We start from the raw sequence: 20,081 nt of genomic DNA, 5'->3' as shown, positions 1-20,081 counted from the left end.
AAGAAATCCCATGAATATATACGCATAGAATATGACACTTGTAAAGCTCTGGAATTGCTGTAAATATTATTTAATTTTTGTCTTCGGACTTGTAATTATTGTACGACTTTGTTGTAGTTTTTGTTAGTTTTATGAACAGGAAAAATAAAATGCTACTAGTTGAATTAATACTTTATGAAACTTAAATCTTATAATCAACTACTTTGCTTCTGGGTAGGTTATTCTACCAGAGTTTGGAATGGAGGAGATATTCATGGGCTTGGCTTCTCAAATCGGAGAAAAAGAAGATATTATTCTATGTTCTGATGTCAGAGGTAAGACTGTTGATAACTTTCTAAAATAACAGAAATAAAATCCATTAGCATCATCACAAACTATTCTAAAGAATAATCTCAACAAGATATTGTTGCAAATTTTACCATGAAAACCTGATAAGTAGGGTAAAGATGAGCTACGTCTAAATATGTTATTTTAAGAAAATTTAATTATGTTTTTACTGATATAACAACAGTTTAATCTAGTAAAATTTAATTATGGTTTGATGTTAATATGGTAATTCAAATAATATTATGGGTCGAAGTTACATTTTCAATTATATTACTTCACTATATCTTATAACGCTGTACGAGTTCTTGAGTTTTAGTAATTTGTTATATCTAATTAATTTAAACGTTTAATAAACAGTTTGAGTTGCTAAATCCCATTTTCTTCTAATCTACTTAATGTTAGCAAACTACTACGAAACACTTCCAAATAGCTCGGCGGTAAATCAACAGGCTTAACTAATATTTTAAAATTCGGGTTTCGCTATCAGTGATAGTAGGGTATAGAGAACTCATTTTGTAGCTTTGTGTTTAAAATAATCACCCCAAACTCTGAAATATTTTGATATCTAACAGTAACTATTGGGTTTTTAATTAAGTAACTGCATAATAATAATAATAAAAATAATAAACAGAATAATAAGGTTCCATGCAGAATTTGTAATTTATGTAATACTTGTTTACTTGGGATCATCGTTATGCAATGAAATAGATATTTATCTACCGGGCTGTTTTCTAGTTGATACATAAATGGGTGATGTTAATTTACTTGCTAGAGTTTTGAGTGAACAAGAATAATAAATACCTTTTCTTAATTTATTTATAATAGTCTCATCCAAACTTACACTTAAATAAAATAACTGAATTTGAAAAACATTTCTAGGTCGTTTATGTAAAGAACGTTCATACTGTTTGGTTCACGAAGGTCACCATAAAAAGTTATGTTTATTGTTTATCTTGCATCATAGGTGTTAGTGTTAGGAACAGAGGGTGAAGAGTTATTTTTAATGTTTTGTCTTTTTCTCGTATTGGTAGTTTTTGTTATGTGAGTCGGGAGTATTTTATTTCTTAATAACACTATAAAACATACTCAAGATGCCAGAAACTAAATAAACCGCGATAAAAATCCTGCGCTCTTTTTGTAGGATTTTTATTGTAGTTAAGTTTAAAGAGACTTTATGGTGTTTGACGTTATCTTTCGGTTAGGATGCTGAACTGTTGAACGAATACATAATACGGAAAGATTGGAATATATATATTTTTGAAAGAGGCAAAGTTTTTAAATAAGATGGTGTTATGTGTATGTTGAGTGTAATACCAAGCATAAGAAAATTGAACACTTGCAGTTAATATTTTTTAAATGTATAATTCTAAGACTAATATTCAAGACAATAATTATAGGATTCTTGTACGCAGTGTTGCGTTAGGTACATTAAGCAACGACTGTCATTCAGAAAAATGATAATACGATAGAGTAAATAGTAAGAATAAACCTATGTTTTTAAAAATCACTTCTCAATACACAACTCCATTCTCAATCTCTGCAGAAAAATGTCTACAATTCGTGGTTCATTACTTTTGCATTTACAGGAATCACGTCCACCTTTCGAAACTGTATTTTCAAAATAGAGAAATAATAATGCAGTTTCTAGTGTTAACATACTAAAATTTAAAAACAGTTTGTGTTGTATATTTTTTGGTTTTTCCTTTTCCCCACTCTTGTGTCTTGTTATGTTGAAACGCTTGTTGAGTTTAAGTATTTCTAAGAAGATAATTCAGCGTATGACTGATTATTATATGGGGAAAGGAACAAAATCATATACATTTTCTGCTAGGCATTTAAACAACAAGTAATACTGTATTAAAACGTTTGAAGAGGCTCTTTGTCAGCTGGTTAGATGCAGTATAGCCCCCCCCGCTAGTACAGCGGTATGTCTTTGGATTTACAAGGCTCAAATCAGGGGTTCGATTCTTCTCAGTGGTCTCCGTAGATAGCCCGATGTGGCTTTGCTGTAAGAAAACACGCATACATGGAGTACATATACTTTTAACATTATTTTTACAAATGGGGGAAAACAAAAAATTATGTTATCATAGTAAAAGTTTTTATTAGTTAAAACAAAACTTATTCAGCATCACAAACTTAGTTTTTTCTCTTTTATTTCGGTAAACAAGATGTGATTTATTTATTAGGAAATTTACAGATAGGATGAATTTGTAAAATATTTATTACTAGTTTTCATTTTTTGTTTTCAACTTTTAATTATATTATTGAGCTTTCAAACTTTTCAAGTCAAGCGTTTATAGAGAGCCAACATTTAAGCTAAGCCTTTTTGTTAAATACTCCCATCGTTGGAGTTACAAACCCATATTTTTATTGTATTAGGGGTAACACCAAGGAATAGTTCAGATGTTTTAAAGATCATAGAGCATACTGAAATTCATCCTTTTGGTTGTTCAGTATAAATATAAAAATAAGCCCCTTTATTCCAGATATAAAAAAATGAAAAGAAAATAATTTAATGAAGCCTATGTTTCGCCATAATAAGAAAAAAAGACAAGATTCGCCTCAGATTTTTCTCTCTTTATTAGACAAATTGTTTGGACCTGTTGATTTCAGCCGTCGTGACCTAGGATCCTTAAATATCATGAGAGGTCGAGATAATGGCTTACCCGACTACAATACTGTACGCAAGTGTTACCAACTCCCTGTGGTTTCAACGTGGTCTGAAATCAACCCCAGTCTGTTCAAGGAACAACCTGACGTAATACATTTAGATAATTATTAAAATAGTACTTCAACAAAATATTATGTTGTTCGTATGTTTAATATTATTTTTTAATTCACAAAATCATATGTGAGAATATATGCAATACAAAATAAAGTAGGGTGCGCTGTTTCTTTTTGTCTTTGCTTTTTCTTGTAAAAATCTACTGCTCATTTTATTGACTTTTATTCTACTGGAATTGTCTGATATTTCTTTTGTATTGTAACCGAAAGAAAGAGATATAAAAAGTAAGGTGACACCACTTAGTCGAGATTTACAAGTTCAGTAAATGTAATAGTATATTAGTAATTTTTGTAAATTATTTAAAAAGTTAATTGTTGAAGACGATAGTTATAGCTGAGTTGTAATAACAAACGTCAAGGAAATATATGAATGTGAGAATTAATAATGTTTTAAGTTGCTGTTTGTATATTGAAAAACGTTAGGCCTACTACATTTTGTTAACCTTTGTCGAGTTGCGCTCATGCTGTCGCAATGATATTGATTTCTGCCTTTTAAAAATTAGACTATCTGCTAGAAAGAGATTGGGTTGTTTTGAATTTCGCGCAAAGCTACAGGGCTATCTGCGCTAGCCGTCACTAGTTTAGCAGTGTAAGACTAGGGGGAAGTCAGCTAGTCATCACTACCCACCACCAACTCTTTTACAAACGAATAGTGGGATTGACCGTCACATTACAACGCCCCCATGCCTAAAAGGGCGAGCCTGTCTGGTGTGAGGGGATTCAAACCCGCGACCTTCGGATTACGAGTCGAGCGCCTTAACCACCTGGCCATGCCGGGCCGCTAGAGAGAAATTTTTCATTTGTTGATGAATGCAAACTATTTTTTAATGTTATTGCCGTAATATTTTTAAATTAAAGTTTTATACAAATAAAACTTAATTGTTATTTCAATGTCGTAGAAACAGGCTTTTAGCGGAAGAGTTTGTTTATTAAACCGAGCGCAGATTGAATTGAAGGGATGTCGTTAATGGAATTACTTACAGTTGGGTTATCACTCATCTTTAAAGTTTGAAAAGCAAATGTTAATAATGACCAAATTGACCAATATAAACGAATCATGTGTGATTTTAAATTAATTTGTAAGATTAATTCAATATTAAGAACATGTAAGACATTTTTCCATTGACATCATTTATATAGTTTTTGCAAAGTTTTAGCTCTTTTTGCTGGAGCCTTCAACGTGAGAGATGTTAATGGCACAAATACAGTATATTGTTTAAAACACACATTAAACTAAGTTAAAAAAATACAATCTGGCAGTAACAATGACGTCTGCCTTATTCTTATTGCTGGGTTACAAGCTTTGTTTTCAACCAAATATACATTTCTAAGCAATATACGCTATTTAAACACTAAAATATTACCTGTTGAAGGCACCAGTAAGGTCACAAAAACAAAGGAAAATAACGTTCATGAAAAAATGCCCTTGAATTTCTTAATATAGAAACTAAATATTTTAAATTAGCCCTAATTATATAATAACATTTTTCATCCATCAGGTTACAAAACTGGAGACAACATATAGCTGTAAAGATTTGTTTTTTTATGAAACTATATACCACTGTGATGTTAAGCTGAAACGTATGTTATTGCCTCACACAGATTCATAATAATCCAAACGTTAGATTTTAGAGAGAGAAAACTAATATTGTGGTCTGAAATGCACCAGTGAGTGTAAAGTAATAAAATTTCAGGCATAAATTACTTTTCTTTCCTTTCTTGTTTTCTAGTGTAAAATAAGATTGTACATCAGAACTTGGAGTGGTTTAGATTCCTTTTAAACGCTTCCTACACGATGTTAAGACGTATATAAGTGGTAAAAACATTTATGCAATTGTCACAATGCTATCTAATAATATTTTATAAAATATGTTGCTAAAAGAGGCATAACGTACTACCATAAATTTATTAACTTTGTTTTAACTTATTGTCTAAAAAACCATACAATTTGATTTTTAAGTAATATTTTTATATGCGTATTTATAACATATCACGTGAAGTTTTTGTTCAACTTTTATTTCTATTTAGCTGTTTAAAAAGATAGAAGAACTGTATGGGGATATCGACAACATCGATCTGTTTGTAGGTGGAATGTTGGAGACAAAAGATGGAAAACCTGGACCACTCTTCACGAAGATCATAAAGCAAGAATTTGAAAAAATTCGTGATGCAGATCGATTCTGGTTCGAAAACAAACGAAACGGGTACAATATTTCGAATATTCTACAAGAATGGGTATAACACAGTATAGAATAAGGTTACAGACGCGAGTTTATTTGCAACGTACCTGAAACATCACTAGACTTAAAAATCAACGAAAGATAATAAGTAATAGCTTAGTATTGTTATAGAAGTAAATGCATGGAATAAAAATAAATAGAAGAGCTACTTTCACTGAGTCAAAGCTTATAATTTAACATACTCATTTTGATATACGTATAAAAAATAATGAATTTTGAACCGGATTTATAAATGGTTACGTAGATAGAGATCTTGATTGTTTATTTCATTTAGGTATGTGGAAATTCACAAGTATTTATTCTCTGATGGATTGTTTAAGTAGAGTATTCGTGATGAAATTTGGTTGAATGGAAGGCAACTGCCTGTTGCAGAAACGCAAGTATAGAGGACCGACGTTTGTCTTCAGAACACCTAAAGAACTGTTATGGACCAGTAACTATGAAAGAGATCAACAACTACAGTAAAATTCTTTTAATGGACCTGAAAACTAAAGAGAGAACGGAAGACTTTCGAAACGTCGTTCTCTGTGTTTGTTTCTACAACAGGCAGTTACAAGTTTGTAATTGTGTCTAGATAGATAAATTTAAGATTTGTGCTGTTATCTTTTGACGAATCAAAGCACCAAATTACTTTTAATATTATTAAACCTGTATTCCCAATCTTCTCATTTTTGCATATCGAAATGAAAATTAGTTGCGCATAATATTATAGTTACGAATATAAAATCTTAGACGAATATTATTTATCTGTCTATTATAGGCAGTCCTAAGACTAACATCTGGCTAATTTGTATTAAAAATTAAACAATTAATAAGAATCAATTAATTCAGTGAGTAATTTGAGGGTAAATTATGTAAATCTATAACAATTATAGTTATTTCCATGATAATTATTTTTATTTTTGGTTATTTTGGTGACAAACTGAGATCCAGTTAATCTTCACAATAGGGATCATGTTTGCTTATGTTTGATGATAAAGTCCATAATTAATTAATTTATTCGAAAGGGAACTGAAGGCAATCCTGGAGGGGTCATCTATATTACCCTCTCGCACCACTATACAGTAGTGTGTTGTTTGTTAGTCAGTCGGTAGACACTAAAACAATATATCATTTGTGACGTTTAACTTTGCAGTTTGTACTGTCGTGACTTCAGTAACACGTGCACATGCCATGAATCACGAGAAAAATTAAGTACTCCGTAGGCTATAACGCAGCATGATATATAATTTTTCAAAGCAGCAAATAAAAATATTTGTTATTCTTAATTTTGGTTTTATTCGCTCTTGAAACAGAACGTTTTTTGGGACCTTGTAAAAGAACATCCAATTTGTACTTTATTTATCAGACATTCACGATAGTTACTTAACAAATGTCGAGGAATATATTTACTTATTAATTGGTAAAATGTTTAATATTCATGGAATGATGTTAAATACATCTTATATATATAGCAAGTTACTTCACAAATACAACTATTATCCACCTGAGTAATATTTACGTAATATGCTTTCTCATATTTTCGCTCTTTATTCATGTTTTAAGAATATTTACACTGGATGAGATCCAGAAAATTAAAGGAATCCGACTATATGATATTCTGATCAACGCTTCAAATATTCAGCCTGACCAAGTTCAAGAAAACGTATTTAAGTGGAAACAAGGTTGGTCTTACTACTAAAATAACAATTTAATGTAGGTTAAACATACTTCAAACATCATTTTATCGTATATATATATATTTATATTTATACAACATCATTTCTGCTATGTCAGTAGATGGTTACTTTTTTTCATTAAGTTCTTTGGGATGAGGATGTGGGTGTTTTAATAGGATTTAAATTTGTTATATGAATGGTTATTTACAAGATTTTAGAGAACTTGAGAATGGTTTCACAGTGACCTTGTTTATTAACTGTTTTATTTCTTTAGATGACCCTTGCCAGCAGCCAATTCAATTAAACAGTTCTTTCTTGGAACCTTGCATTGTCTTGGATGGTTACGACTATTTCCATGGCAACGAAGTTGCTTACATTTATTCGTGTCTTACGCTTGCATTTATACCAATTAGTAAGTAATATAGTTATTAATCTTTGTATATACTCTGTGTTATATCAGCGTAATTTTGTTTAATTGGTTAATTTTCTAGTAAATGGTATGAAACTTAAGCCAATTTTTGTTGAAAAAACAATAGATAATTGCTAAAATGTATGAAATGTATTTTATTTTTAATTTTTACTTTAATGGGTTGAAAGTAATTTTCTCTCTACCAATGTCAATGATGCCAAGAAAAGAAAGTTTCGTGAGAGCACAAAGACAGCTTATTTCATTGTTGTTCAGTAAATTGTGTTTTCAAATAACATTCTTTTTTAATTTTGGCATTGAAAATCAAGAGATTACAAAAAATCAGCCAATCTTAATTTCTTATATTAAGCTGATTCAGCAGTAATCAACTTAACAAACAAAAATGATTTTTAGTTGACTAATTCTTGTGTGAGAAATATGTTTTGTTTAGTAGTTAAAACTGCATAATTTTATTATAAAAACCATAAAAGAAATAGACGCAATCTTTCGATAGCGCCCAAAAAACTGGTTGACGTTATACACACATATTCATTAAAACGAATGTTAAAATTTCTGTACACTTGTTGATAATAACTTTCATCTATAATGAAGTCAAATATTAAAAAACAAACAATAAATAAATATTGTTGTAACAAAATCCTCAGACAGCTGTTTTTAAAAATAAACGATTTGTTTGTAATTAAGTACAAAGGACTATTTGTGCTCTGCCCACCATATGCATCGAAACCTGGTTTATAGTATTGTAAGTCTGCAGACATACCGTTGTGCCACTGGGGAGCCCAACTTTATTGTGTGTCAGTGGGTTGATCGCATAAAAATTTACATTTATACCACTAAAGGACAGCAATAAACAAAGCGAGAGGTTGCTATTCGTCCCCTCTCACTCCTTTTCTGTGAAATATAGATTCATCAAACATTATTATTCATTTAATAGTAGAAGTAAACTGCCTTATAACATCAGAATGTTGTTTATTCTCATTAAACACTCCACGTATTTAAACTATTTGAAGCTTTGAACTGTCAGTTTCGGTTTGTATTTTAGTGAACTCTCCTGAAGAAATTGTAAAGCGAAACGTTGAATGTTTAATGAAATAAAAACAACATTTTGGTGTTATATGGTCGTTTATATCTAATGTTAATATGTTTTCTTTACACGAATCCACTACAGAAATTAAATATTTAGTATGCATTTGTTAAAATACACTATAAAATATTTGCAAAAAGAGCTCCAAGTTTAGTGATATTTCAGGATATGTTAAGTTTGTACTTTTGTACTTACAAGTGTTTGCTGAAACCACTGCTAGGTATAACGTGCAGCATAGTTGAGTTATTATAATTACATATGATTCTTTTCCATTGAAGCCCATCAATCCAAACTGTTCATAACGTCAAAATAAATCAGTCATTCCCAATCTCCTTAAATATCACTAGAATCAACTGAAGCAGACACAAAATGATATTAATGCATCACCCTTTATGGTTGAACTAACATATTTGTACTCAAAACATTAACCAGGTTGCTTTGTTTACCTGTTTTGTTTTAATTCAAAGCCACATTGAACCATTTGCTGTGTCCACCGATGGAATCAAACCCCAGATTATACCATTGTTATTCTGTAAATTTACAGCTGATCCATAAGGAAACAAAAGCTAGATTGCTGTAACACCAAACACATCTAACTGGAGCATGAAATTGTTTCAAGATTTCCCGCCTCCACGTGATGTTTTTTCTCATTTCTTATTCCTCTCAGTTTTCACTCTTCAGATACCAAAAGAAGCAATGCTTTCCATTCACCGTTGTGATAAGTGGCTCGTGTGTTTCACCCTGTCCGTGAAATCCAGCAGAATATAATTTCCTGCGCAAAATGGGTGTTCTGGCCCGCATTTTAAAATGTTTCTCATTGCTCTGAGTAATAGAGCTCATGTAAATAGTGGTTTCATTTCGTGACATATTTCAACATTTGTGTAGACTGAGATGTGATTAACTGTAGGAATCCATGCTAGTAGTCCACATTAGTCCATCAATCTTCTTTTGTTTTTTAGCACATATCAATGGTAGATTTAAATATGACTAGGTGGGGTGAAATGTTTCAGACATTTGTATCGGCTCTTTGAAGACCTGTGGGTTTCTTTCATGTGAGGTTGTGACTATAAATGGCCATCTGTGACGTCTGCTAACCTTTATTAAACCGCATACAGTAATGCGTTATGATGTTCGCATGTAAATTTAGAAAGAACGAATGTGTTCTGGTCAGCACTTTAAGAAGTGAAATCCATTTCTACATTGTTCGATACTAGATTATGTATAACTCTTCAATTTATTGTGTCTTGTGCTTGTAACCATTGTTATTAATTTCTACAACATGTATGTTGACTTTATTGTTGTTACTGTAATACAGAAAGCAACAATAAATATTTAAGTGGTTTTTATAGTAAAACAGAGAACTTGCGTTGCACCCTACGGTGGTTACAAAAGGGAGATTAGCAAATACGAAAATATCTATCCATCTTTACGTTATGGATTACTATGCCCAGCTTATATGGTAACCATAGTTGATGAACAAAGTTCATATCCTGAAAATAAAAAGTTTAACTTTCACAATACAAAACCCGCTTTATATAAGTTCGTCATCGTACATATTTGTAATTCACTGTAGTGATCTCGTATCATTTAGTCTAAGGCGTTGGAAAATGTTTATACATTTTGGTGTATTTGTTCTACAGTTTGTCTTGGTATGGGTTATGGCGTTATTAAACTTCAGAACCGAAAGAGGAGGAAAATAAAAACCGTGAACGACGATACCACGAACAAAAACTACGAGAAACTACGTAAGTAATTCTCATATTTTAGATTCAGTTTAAATCGTATATTTTTGTCAAAATGACATGCTTTTTGGCTTTGTTTAACTTCGTTTTGTGCGTTTTTTATGTATTTATTCTTAATTGATAACAACATGTGCCTGAATGAACAATTCCAAAGATGACGTCACTAAGGGTGTAAAATGGATTACAGTATTTTAAAAAGACGAGAGTGATGCAGTCAACTTTAAATGACATTACTGTGACATTTTTTTCCAGTATCCAGTTCATTAAACGATTATAGGGTTTATTTCAATAAACTGATATGCTGTTTGCCCACATTGTCGTATTAGCTTCGGCAATGAAATGATAACATAAATACCTCCGCCTTAAATGAAATAAATTATAAGATTCGTTATTAAATAAATATTTTCTGTAACTAATTTTAAAGTAAGTAACACAGAAAATATATTGTCATTAATACATAGACTCACACCTGATGGTAGCTGCAATTCTTGGAATTATGACGTGGTAGGTATATAAAGAAATACACAGAATGTATACTGTGATTGATACATAGATCTGCATGTGTTGGTGGTTACAGCCTTGTGAATTATGACGTGGCAGGAATATAACAGTCATACATAAAATATATACAGCGATTAACAAGTAGATCCACACAGTTCTAGGAATTATGACTGATAGGGATGTAAGAGTTACAATCGATCAACTGTGTTTGTTACTAGATATGTGCAAGTTATCCAAACCTGTTATTGTCCATTACAGTCCCACGTTCACTCCATCTGATAGAATTCTATTCTTATTAAGATATTGTTTTAACAAGTTTAAGGATTTTTACGCATAACATTTCCGACGTAACACGTTGAACATAAAGTAATATTTGTATTTCATTTTAAAACCATTTTGATTCGTTACATTAAATATATATTACTTTTTATACTTTGTTCGAGGTCTATGAAATTACTATAAAAATTAAACTTTACCAAGCTAATTAAGTTCATACCATAACAGTTGTTGTAAAGCGAATTTCTAATATAAACAGCGTCTGAAACATTATTACATCTGTTGAATCTCAGACGACCTGAAAAGCCTTGGTATTAGTCGAAAGGCTTCTTCAGAGGATATAGTATGGAAGACGCACTAATAAACTTTTTTTTTTTTTACTATAACTCGGAACTCGTACTAATAATTAGTAACTGAGATGAATAGCAGAATTGGTTTAGTTTTAATAAATGAAAACTATTGTTTCTAAAATCACGTAAAATCTCGCTCAAAATGTGGTGTTTCAGACGTAAAAGAATGGTTACATCAAAATCATAAACGATTGGTGAAAGTTAAGATTGGACCCGATGAAGCCATTTACACAATCAACCGGAAGGGGGAGATAATGCGAAAACTGGAGTTTAAAAATGTTAGTTCTTTGGTCGTGGAAATTACTCAAGAAACTCACAAGAAACCGATGATTCTCATTCGATCTCCACGCGACCATGATTTGGTAAGAAGTGGGTGATTGGTAGTTTTAGTTTAAATGTTTATATTAACATTAACAATGAACATCTCACGACGTTCATTTACAAAACGGTTATAAGTTAAAATGAAAAATATCTAAATATTGTATTGTAAATTGTATTATCGTCGTAAATATTTTATTGCTAGTAATACTATATTTATGAAGACTGTTAATTATCCTGTTAGTACAATTTAGATTAGTTAATTATTAACGTATATAAGCTATAACACCATGATGTATAGGCAGTATTTTAGAATTTGTTGAAGGCCATCTTTTCCTCATCTTGTAAGTGCATAATGCATTATTTATCTAAAGTAAAATATATACATTTGACGAGTATATTAGGTAAATTTAGTAAATTTATATCTAATCACTTAAAGGTGAAAAAAATAACTTTTCTCTTTTTGAAACTCTCTATAGGTGTTACAGTTTGATAACGAACAGTTAAGGAAAAAGTTCGTGGGAAAATTAGAATCTTTTATGCAAAATCACAAGAAGACATTGGAAACGGTCTTCACATACAGAGATACAATGTTAACTAATGCCGAAACCAAAGAGAAACGACAGAAACGTTTGGAACGTTTCTTTAGAGAAGCATACGCTTTGGTACGTTTTAATCAACTTCGATAACATGTATTTCGAGGTTTATTTAATATTATATTATTAGTATTGTATTTGTTCGTAGACTGATGTATTTGAGACATACCGAAAAATTATACAAGAAAGTTGCAGCGTTATATGGATGAAGTAAGTTTTCTTTGGATGGTTTCTTTTTATTCTACAATATGGCAAAATATTCGAATATTACATTAAATATAGTCAGAAATACTTATGGACTTTACAGATCAGTGAATCAGTTTTCTTCAGTTCTGTCTTTGATTGTTACTAATATACTAAGCTTTGTTCCTTACTGACAATCAAATATTCTTTTCCATTCCAAAGAGTCATGTTTTAGAATTGTGAACGTCTAATCATCGTTAAAGTTCTGTTTGTTTGTTTTGAATTTCGCGCAAATCTAAAAGATGGCTATCTGTGCTAGGCGTCCCTAATTTAGCAGTGGAAGGCTTTTAGTTATCACCACCCTCTGCCATCTCTCGTACTACTCTTTTATCAACGAGCAGTGGGATTGAACGTTATAATGTGATGTGGGTTCGGATACCCGTGACACTCAAATTACGGATCGAGTGCCCTAAACACCTGGACATGCTGGGCCATTAAAGTTCTGTATTTGTATGTTAATGTCATGGTTTCTGTTAATTACATGCTTTTTCTACCAGTGTACACTTTCTATGTTCTCTATATTTTTACTCTTTTACATAGTACACCCCTCGGTATCTAGGGTGTAAGATAAAGGAATTACAACACAAACATTCGTGGTTCAACCCCTATAGTAGGCACACCACAAATAACCCATTCTGCAGCTATACAATCGTATATATTCTATAAAAAAAAACCAGTCGTATATCAGTATTTGCATATCGATTAATTTTATACCTAAATGCTTTGAACGCCGTAATTAATTAAATGTTACAGCAAGCAAGAAAGTTTGTGCTTCACCAGTTTGTACTGTTAATTTTATATTAAGACGACACCTGTGTCAGGTAGACATAAAGGAAAAACGTGACAGTTTATCGGTTGCTGATAGTAATCACTTGTATGTTGTTAAGGGGTACAACTGGGATACGCGGCTGTAAATGTTTTAGTTGATTTCAGAAAGTGCAAATCTTATAAGTTATTTTACAACAAGCAACTTTATTTCCGTACACATTGTTGGAGAAGCTTTCAGGATATCTCACTAATAAGTTAATTGATGAAATATATATATTTATAATTAAAACTCAAGCCTTTTTCACGAAACAAACATGCATGCATAAAAGAAACTGCATTTGACCACGAACTCATAATTAGCATTTGATTTAACATTTCTTTCATAGAAAGCTATACACTTTGACGAGAATTTAATATCTGTAGAAACTAGGGGTTGTATAATGAGTGTGTCCGATTTCGTGGGAAGAATGAAATTTGTATGGGTTTCCAACTTGTAAAAGTGTTTAATAAATGTTAGTAACCTTTTGTGCATCTCCCTGGTGGAAAGGCTCATTCTTACTTCTTATCCATTTTGTGCTACGAGGCTTTTAGTATTTCTACTTTTGAGTTCTCACATTTCTTATTGAACAAGTTATGACCAGTCTATATGTTGTTTTTTTCGTGCAAAGCTATCTGTATTCATTTGAGTGCGGGGAAAAGAACCTTGGATTTTATTTTTGTAAGTCCATAAAGTTACCATTGACCCATTGGGGGATTTTATTTGTTCGAGGAATGGTTGACTGGAAAAGAAATATTAGAATATTTCAATAGATGTTTCTATTTGAATTTTAGTGAAATACAACTGTTATGAATGTGTATTTTATCAGACTGTTCAGTATTTTATCCTTTTTTGTACTCACAAACACACTAAAGGATCTTATACATAATAATTTGTTTAATATAAACCTTCAACAAAATTACAAACATTATTCTAAGTTCTGTGCTTTACATCTCGACAAGTTTGTTTAACATTTTGTTGAGTGATTTCGCATGTTTTGGTTATTTGTTGTTACATGCTTTTGTTTAAGCAAACATATGTTTATTAGGAGTCTAATAACGTAAAGACTAGGTAATTTTGTAATCTATTTTATATTACAAGCCCCCCTCTCCTTCAATCGATTAAAAGTAAAGCAAAATACTTCTATATCGAACCAAGTGTCAGTTGTTGTTGTTTTTGTAATACATCTCTGCAAATATTTGAGTGTTATTACTTGTCTTTGTCTTTTAAGGTATACATGTTATAGAAACAAAGTTTAATTTCGGATCATTAGAAGAAAACAATGTTTACCAAATATTAATTTATAAGTGAATGAGTTTATCGTGTGTGTGCTAGCGAATAACCCGCCATGAGTTATAGGTTAAGTACTACCATCCCCGCCATAATATACCCTAACCTCACATTTCATAGATAAGTGAAATAAATAAATTTTAATAAATCAAGCTCGACCAGTAAAGAGGGAGTCAAACGTCAGGAAATTAGTTTCTGAGCCAATCAAAACTGAGATAATTCATGAAATGAATTCGTGACATATTGATAAAATGATCATTTTTTTTAAGAAACGACTTTTATACTCCATATATTTATACATGATTTTTTTTTATATTTTAACGAACGTTTCGCCTTCTCATCTTCATTGGGGTTAACACATACAACGTTTTGATGTTAGAATAATAGAATAATTATTTGTAAAAATCAGTTACATTAATAAATTTTAATCCGTAGAAAAGCCAGTGCGTTTTGATAAACTACTTTTCAATAATGACTTCTATGCCACGTTGCTTAACTACAACAGAATTACCTAATTTGTTATTAGTCTATGTATTGAAAGTATAAAACAAAATGTACAGTCAACAAAACTGGAAAAATGTTTGATTTCTTAATTTAGAGTCTTCGTTTATTAAAAAGGCTTGTTGTTTTGTTTATTAAAAACGTTGGTAATATAACAGAAATTATCTTAATTCAGAAAAGATTTCAGCTTAAAATTGAATTGATAGTTTTATTTTCATGATAAATTTTATGCACTTGGCTCTAGTCTACGTATACCACTCTACTACTTTAATGTAGGTTTACTATACCAACCCTCACTACACTTATAAGGCTTTATGACACAAACACTCCTCGAGGACCCTTTCACCCGCATCATTAAAATTGTAATAAGTAGATAGTAATCGAACTATTCTGTCTGAATAAATGCATTCTGCCTCTTATGACGTATCCTATTTTGAAAAATCAAGCGTGACGTGACGCACACTTCTTTTATATAGGTTATATATACATATCAATGTATGTATCTCAAACATTACAATAAAAGTAAAATTGTAATTATTTTTAAAATAATGTTGTAAATAAAGGGGTTGACGTTTGTGGTTTTACCTCGTATAATTTTGAGGACGATATTATTTCTACTTTAAGGTTATGGTAACTGTCTTCCTACAACTGTCTGCAAAGAGCGAAAGGCAGTAGAAGTTGAGACGTTGTGGATATAAGCACTCAACTCTTAACTCTTAATTGAATTTCAGTAGCTGCTGTCTAGTTTAACATCAAAGCCTGGGGTTTTATCTCATAGATGAAACATCCTCAACGAATTTGGGTGCTATGAACATAGACGTTATCCGTTATGACTTAAGGTTGACAACTACAGCTGTTAATGAAAACTGTTTAATTTTTGTTCTCTTATAATGTTTGTTTTATATTATTTCATTATTTTCTTTTAGTGCTGATTAATCTCCTATTGATGATTAATGTAACTGAAAGTATCAGAGCTATTTATATATAAAAATATATATATGTGTGTGTAAGTAAACTTTAAATAAAATACAAAGTAAAAGTAAGAATTGTTCAATTCTAACCTGTTTTATAGACGTTTGGCATGAAAGCTGGGGAGAAAAAGAAACTAGAAGAGTCCAGCAGCGATGTCATCATGGTTATGAGGACGTCACTATCAAAGAAGGAGTTTGCAGAAGCTCTTGGAATGAAACCAGACACTTTGTTTGTTAAACAGATGTTTAACTGCGTGGACAAGGATAAAGATGGAAGGATCAGTTTTCAAGAGTTTTTGGATACTGTTGTTTTGTTCTCCAGAGGTAGAGTTCAGAATGTCTATAAATCTCAGGCTTTCACATTTAAACATACACACACAGATGCACATTCAAAGCGTTTATGCTATATTTCACTGATTAGTACAATATGTACTTTATCATAGTTTTAGTAAATGGCATTTCAATAAGCAATTTCTTAGGCTGTTATTATAGGACATTCTTGACCAGAGTTTTAGTAAACGATTCTTCAATAAATAGTTTTTTAGTTCGCTATTATAGGATATTCTTGACGAGAGTTTTAGTAAATGGCTCTTTATTATTTAAGCAATTTCTTAATGTATTGAAGCTTGGATTATTTAAGCTGTTTTGTTGGCCAGGTAATGCAAATCGTATATCGTCAAATCTTCATTACAGACTGTAAACATCTTATATTCTTCTCAGTAAGCAGTGATTAAGGCGGGTAAATTGTAATAATAATAATTATGCTTTCCAGGTAGAACTGAAGATAAACTACGAATAATCTTTGATATGTGTGACAATGACGGGAATGGCGTCATCGATAAGCGCGAGCTGATGAAGATGCTTCGTTCCCTTGTGGACATTGCTAAAACCAATTCCTTAACGGAAAACCAGGTTATGGACCTCATTACTGGGATGTTTGCATCTGCTGGCTTGGAAAACAAGGAAGAACTTACATACGACGACTTCAAGGTCATGATGAAAGAATATAAAGGAGATTTTATAGCCATTGGCTTAGACTGCAAAGGTGTTTTATCTAATTAAAGTTTATAAACAAAATAATTTTAATATGCTTTGCCTTAAGCCTTGAAATGTTATAAGTTTGTGTATATATCCTCGTAAAGTTATAAAACTCAAACTTTACCAGCATTAAAGAGAGTAAAATAAGTTAAATCGTTTTTTTTCATCCTATCTTCTCCGGTGGGCGCAAAGAAAGTGCGAAGCTTGAACAAACATCGCCAGCAGATGGCGTAGTAAATATTTGCAACAAGTTAACACTTCTGCTGTTATAATACTCTTGTGTGTATTTATACTTTCCACTACTTAATTACTGTTCAAATCTTAGCTTGGCTATAAGGAAAATTTATGATCATATTCTCATATATATAAAAAAAAATTGCAAGGAAACTTCACTAAAAAATTTCAAGTGCAGGAAATAATGATAATTCCAGGGAAATTTTTAAAAATCCTCTTTAATGTAAACAAAAGATAGTCCAACAAAATGTAAAGAAATAATTTTGTAATTTCAAAAGATATACCTAACAAAATGTTTGAAAAACCTATAGTGTAGGAAAAAAGATATGTGACAGAAGCTAAGAAATGAATTATAGCATTGTTATCCCAGTTTAGATTACATGGAAATAGTTAAAAGATGAAGTGTTTATTTTATTATATAACATGTATAGAGGCATTGTATGCTATATATGTACAGTTTCTTGTACCGATTACAGCGGATTTGTGATGAACAAGAATCGATTTAGAATTACGTTGATATGTAAAATATTAACGTAATTAGATATGTCACAGTTACTGTTGCCTTTACATGATTTCATATTCGATTTTGAAACCAAGCGTTGTTTGTTTTTGCAGGAGCCAAGCAAAACTTTTTGGATACATCAACCAACGTTGCAAGGTGAGTTGTGATTGTAAAACTTTTTTTTCCGAAACAGCACTGAAAACGAAATCTAGAATATGACTTGAATAGTAACAGTTTTTTTTAAATCAAGTAGGTTTTATTATTAAACCGTGTTTATAGAGGGTAAATGTCACGTATAAGAAATATTATTACGAACTATGAACTAAGTGTAAATGTAAAAATGCTTATGAGGAATAGGATTTATGATTTTTATTAACGTTAATGTATGTAAAGATGGTGTACTTTTATTCCTGTGTGAAATGTCAAAAATATTTTTAAAATGTTTTCTGCATATAAAGTAAATAATAAATAATTATAGTATGTCGAAATTTGTCTTAACTTGTTTGGTTCTTGTCAATGAAAGTGATGACGTGTAAGTATTTCAAACATCGCTTTATATCCATAAGTTTTAGTGCTGCCATTTAGAGGTATAATTTGTTAAATCCGAAGAGAATATTTATGTTATTCAATTGTTACTTTCGGGATGAAATATTCACGTACCACTTTATATTTTATATCATTTTTTTTTCAAAATAATGTATATAGGTTTGTGATTTGTTGTGCTTCTATGTGAATATTCAGAATGACCAGTTTTCAAATCAACCAACCACACGAAGAATCTCCCAGTTGGCTACAACAGAAGTGGAATAATCTGGTTACAATCTTGGAAGAGTATAGACAACACATTTTTTATCTATTTATATTTGGAGTAATTAACATCGTTTTGTTCGTCGAAAGATTTATATGTAAGTCACAATTGATATATTTTTTGTGAATAACAAAGATATGTGATAACGAATAAATAGTAAAGTCGAAACCTCTGTGTTGATCTATGTTAATCCTCAGGTTATCAGCTTATTTATATTTCATTCATTACCGACCATATATTTTGTCATACTAAGTAATTTCGCAATTTTCCTATCATAACCTTCATTGTAAAGAACTGACAAGAAAACATGAAGGAAACTCCATATTTTCTACTTGATAACCGTAGTAGTAATTAGTGAGTTAAAATATACTATTAATGATGTTCTCATTTTAATGTTTTATGTGGTCAACGAAGTCATTGATTCCAAAGTAATTTTTGCAAAATTAATTTAGAAAAATGAGTTTAAAAAGTCGACAGACTCTATACGTAATTTTAGTCCTGTGCTTAAATAGCTGTAAGTTTTAGATTTGAAACGAGTAAGCTTCATTAAGGCAGTAACTCCTGTTTCACAGTGATTAAAACAAGAGCAACAACTCGAAAATTGTACTTTGTACAAATTTGCCTTTTGGTTTTAGATTACACGTATATGGCTGAACATATGGACCTACGACACGTGATGGGGCTTGGCATCGCTTTTACCCGTGGGGCGGCAGCATCCTTGTCTTTCTCTTACTCCTTGTTGCTACTGACCATGTCCAGGAACTTGCTGACCAAGCTGCGAGAACTGCCCATCCACCAGTACATCCCTCTTGACTCTCATGTCCAGTTTCACAAGATTGTCGCCTTGACCGCCTTGTTCTTCACAAGTAAATATATTACAAATGTAACAGTAACTTTTACAAAATAACATGAACTAACTTAATGGTGATATTTACATCAACAGAAATCTTTGTGAATGTCAACTCTAACACGATTAGTTTGGTGGATTCTTAGTTTGTTGTGATACATCTAGAGAGTAATATTCCTTTGTGTGCCTCACACTGATCTTATTTCCCTTCTTGCTACTCTAAGACCAAAAATATTTGTTGGATTTTTTTGTGAGAAATTATCAGCTGAAAGTTTTTTTTTTGTATCTAAGAGAATTTAGTTACAAAAGTAAGTTATAAATTTGATTTTATAGAGGTAATAGTTACAAAAGTAAGTTATGAATTTGATATTATACAGGTAACAGTGAAACTCCTTCTTAGGTAATAAACCAAATCATTCAGTAATTTGTGGTCTTTGTTGCTGGGTAACTAAAACATTCAACTTATTGCACGAATTTAACTGAAAGTGTGTAAAATCATTCGATAAACATTTAACTTTCATGCTTTAAAGAAAAAA

General features: G+C 31.2%; 1 protein-coding gene across 5 annotated transcripts in view; it reads left to right on the top strand.

The window, feature by feature from the left end:
* The window catches only part of LOC143246236 (dual oxidase-like), a 126,311-nt gene that overhangs the window by 88,884 nt on the left and 17,346 nt on the right, over nt 1-20,081 (top strand). For all 5 annotated transcript variants that reach the window (XM_076492605.1, XM_076492607.1, XM_076492606.1 and 2 more), the window contains 13 exons: nt 218-314; nt 2,916-3,088; nt 5,143-5,318; nt 6,900-7,018; nt 7,287-7,424; nt 10,164-10,268; nt 11,549-11,754; nt 12,190-12,375; nt 16,218-16,440; nt 16,889-17,161; nt 18,004-18,046; nt 18,632-18,795; nt 19,334-19,564. In XM_076492605.1, the coding sequence (XP_076348720.1) occupies nt 218-314; nt 2,916-3,088; nt 5,143-5,318; nt 6,900-7,018; nt 7,287-7,424; nt 10,164-10,268; nt 11,549-11,754; nt 12,190-12,375; nt 16,218-16,440; nt 16,889-17,161; nt 18,004-18,046; nt 18,632-18,795; nt 19,334-19,564 (2,134 nt within the window). The remainder of the gene's footprint in view (nt 1-217; nt 315-2,915; nt 3,089-5,142; nt 5,319-6,899; nt 7,019-7,286; nt 7,425-10,163; nt 10,269-11,548; nt 11,755-12,189; nt 12,376-16,217; nt 16,441-16,888; nt 17,162-18,003; nt 18,047-18,631; nt 18,796-19,333; nt 19,565-20,081) is intronic.

The sequence above is a fragment of the Tachypleus tridentatus genome, chromosome 3 (assembly GCF_004210375.1).
Source record: "Tachypleus tridentatus isolate NWPU-2018 chromosome 3, ASM421037v1, whole genome shotgun sequence".
In the NCBI taxonomy this organism is placed as follows: Eukaryota; Metazoa; Arthropoda; class Merostomata; order Xiphosura; family Limulidae; genus Tachypleus; species Tachypleus tridentatus.
Note: the sequence above shows the minus strand (reverse complement) of the source record. Positions and strands in the feature narration are given on the sequence as shown.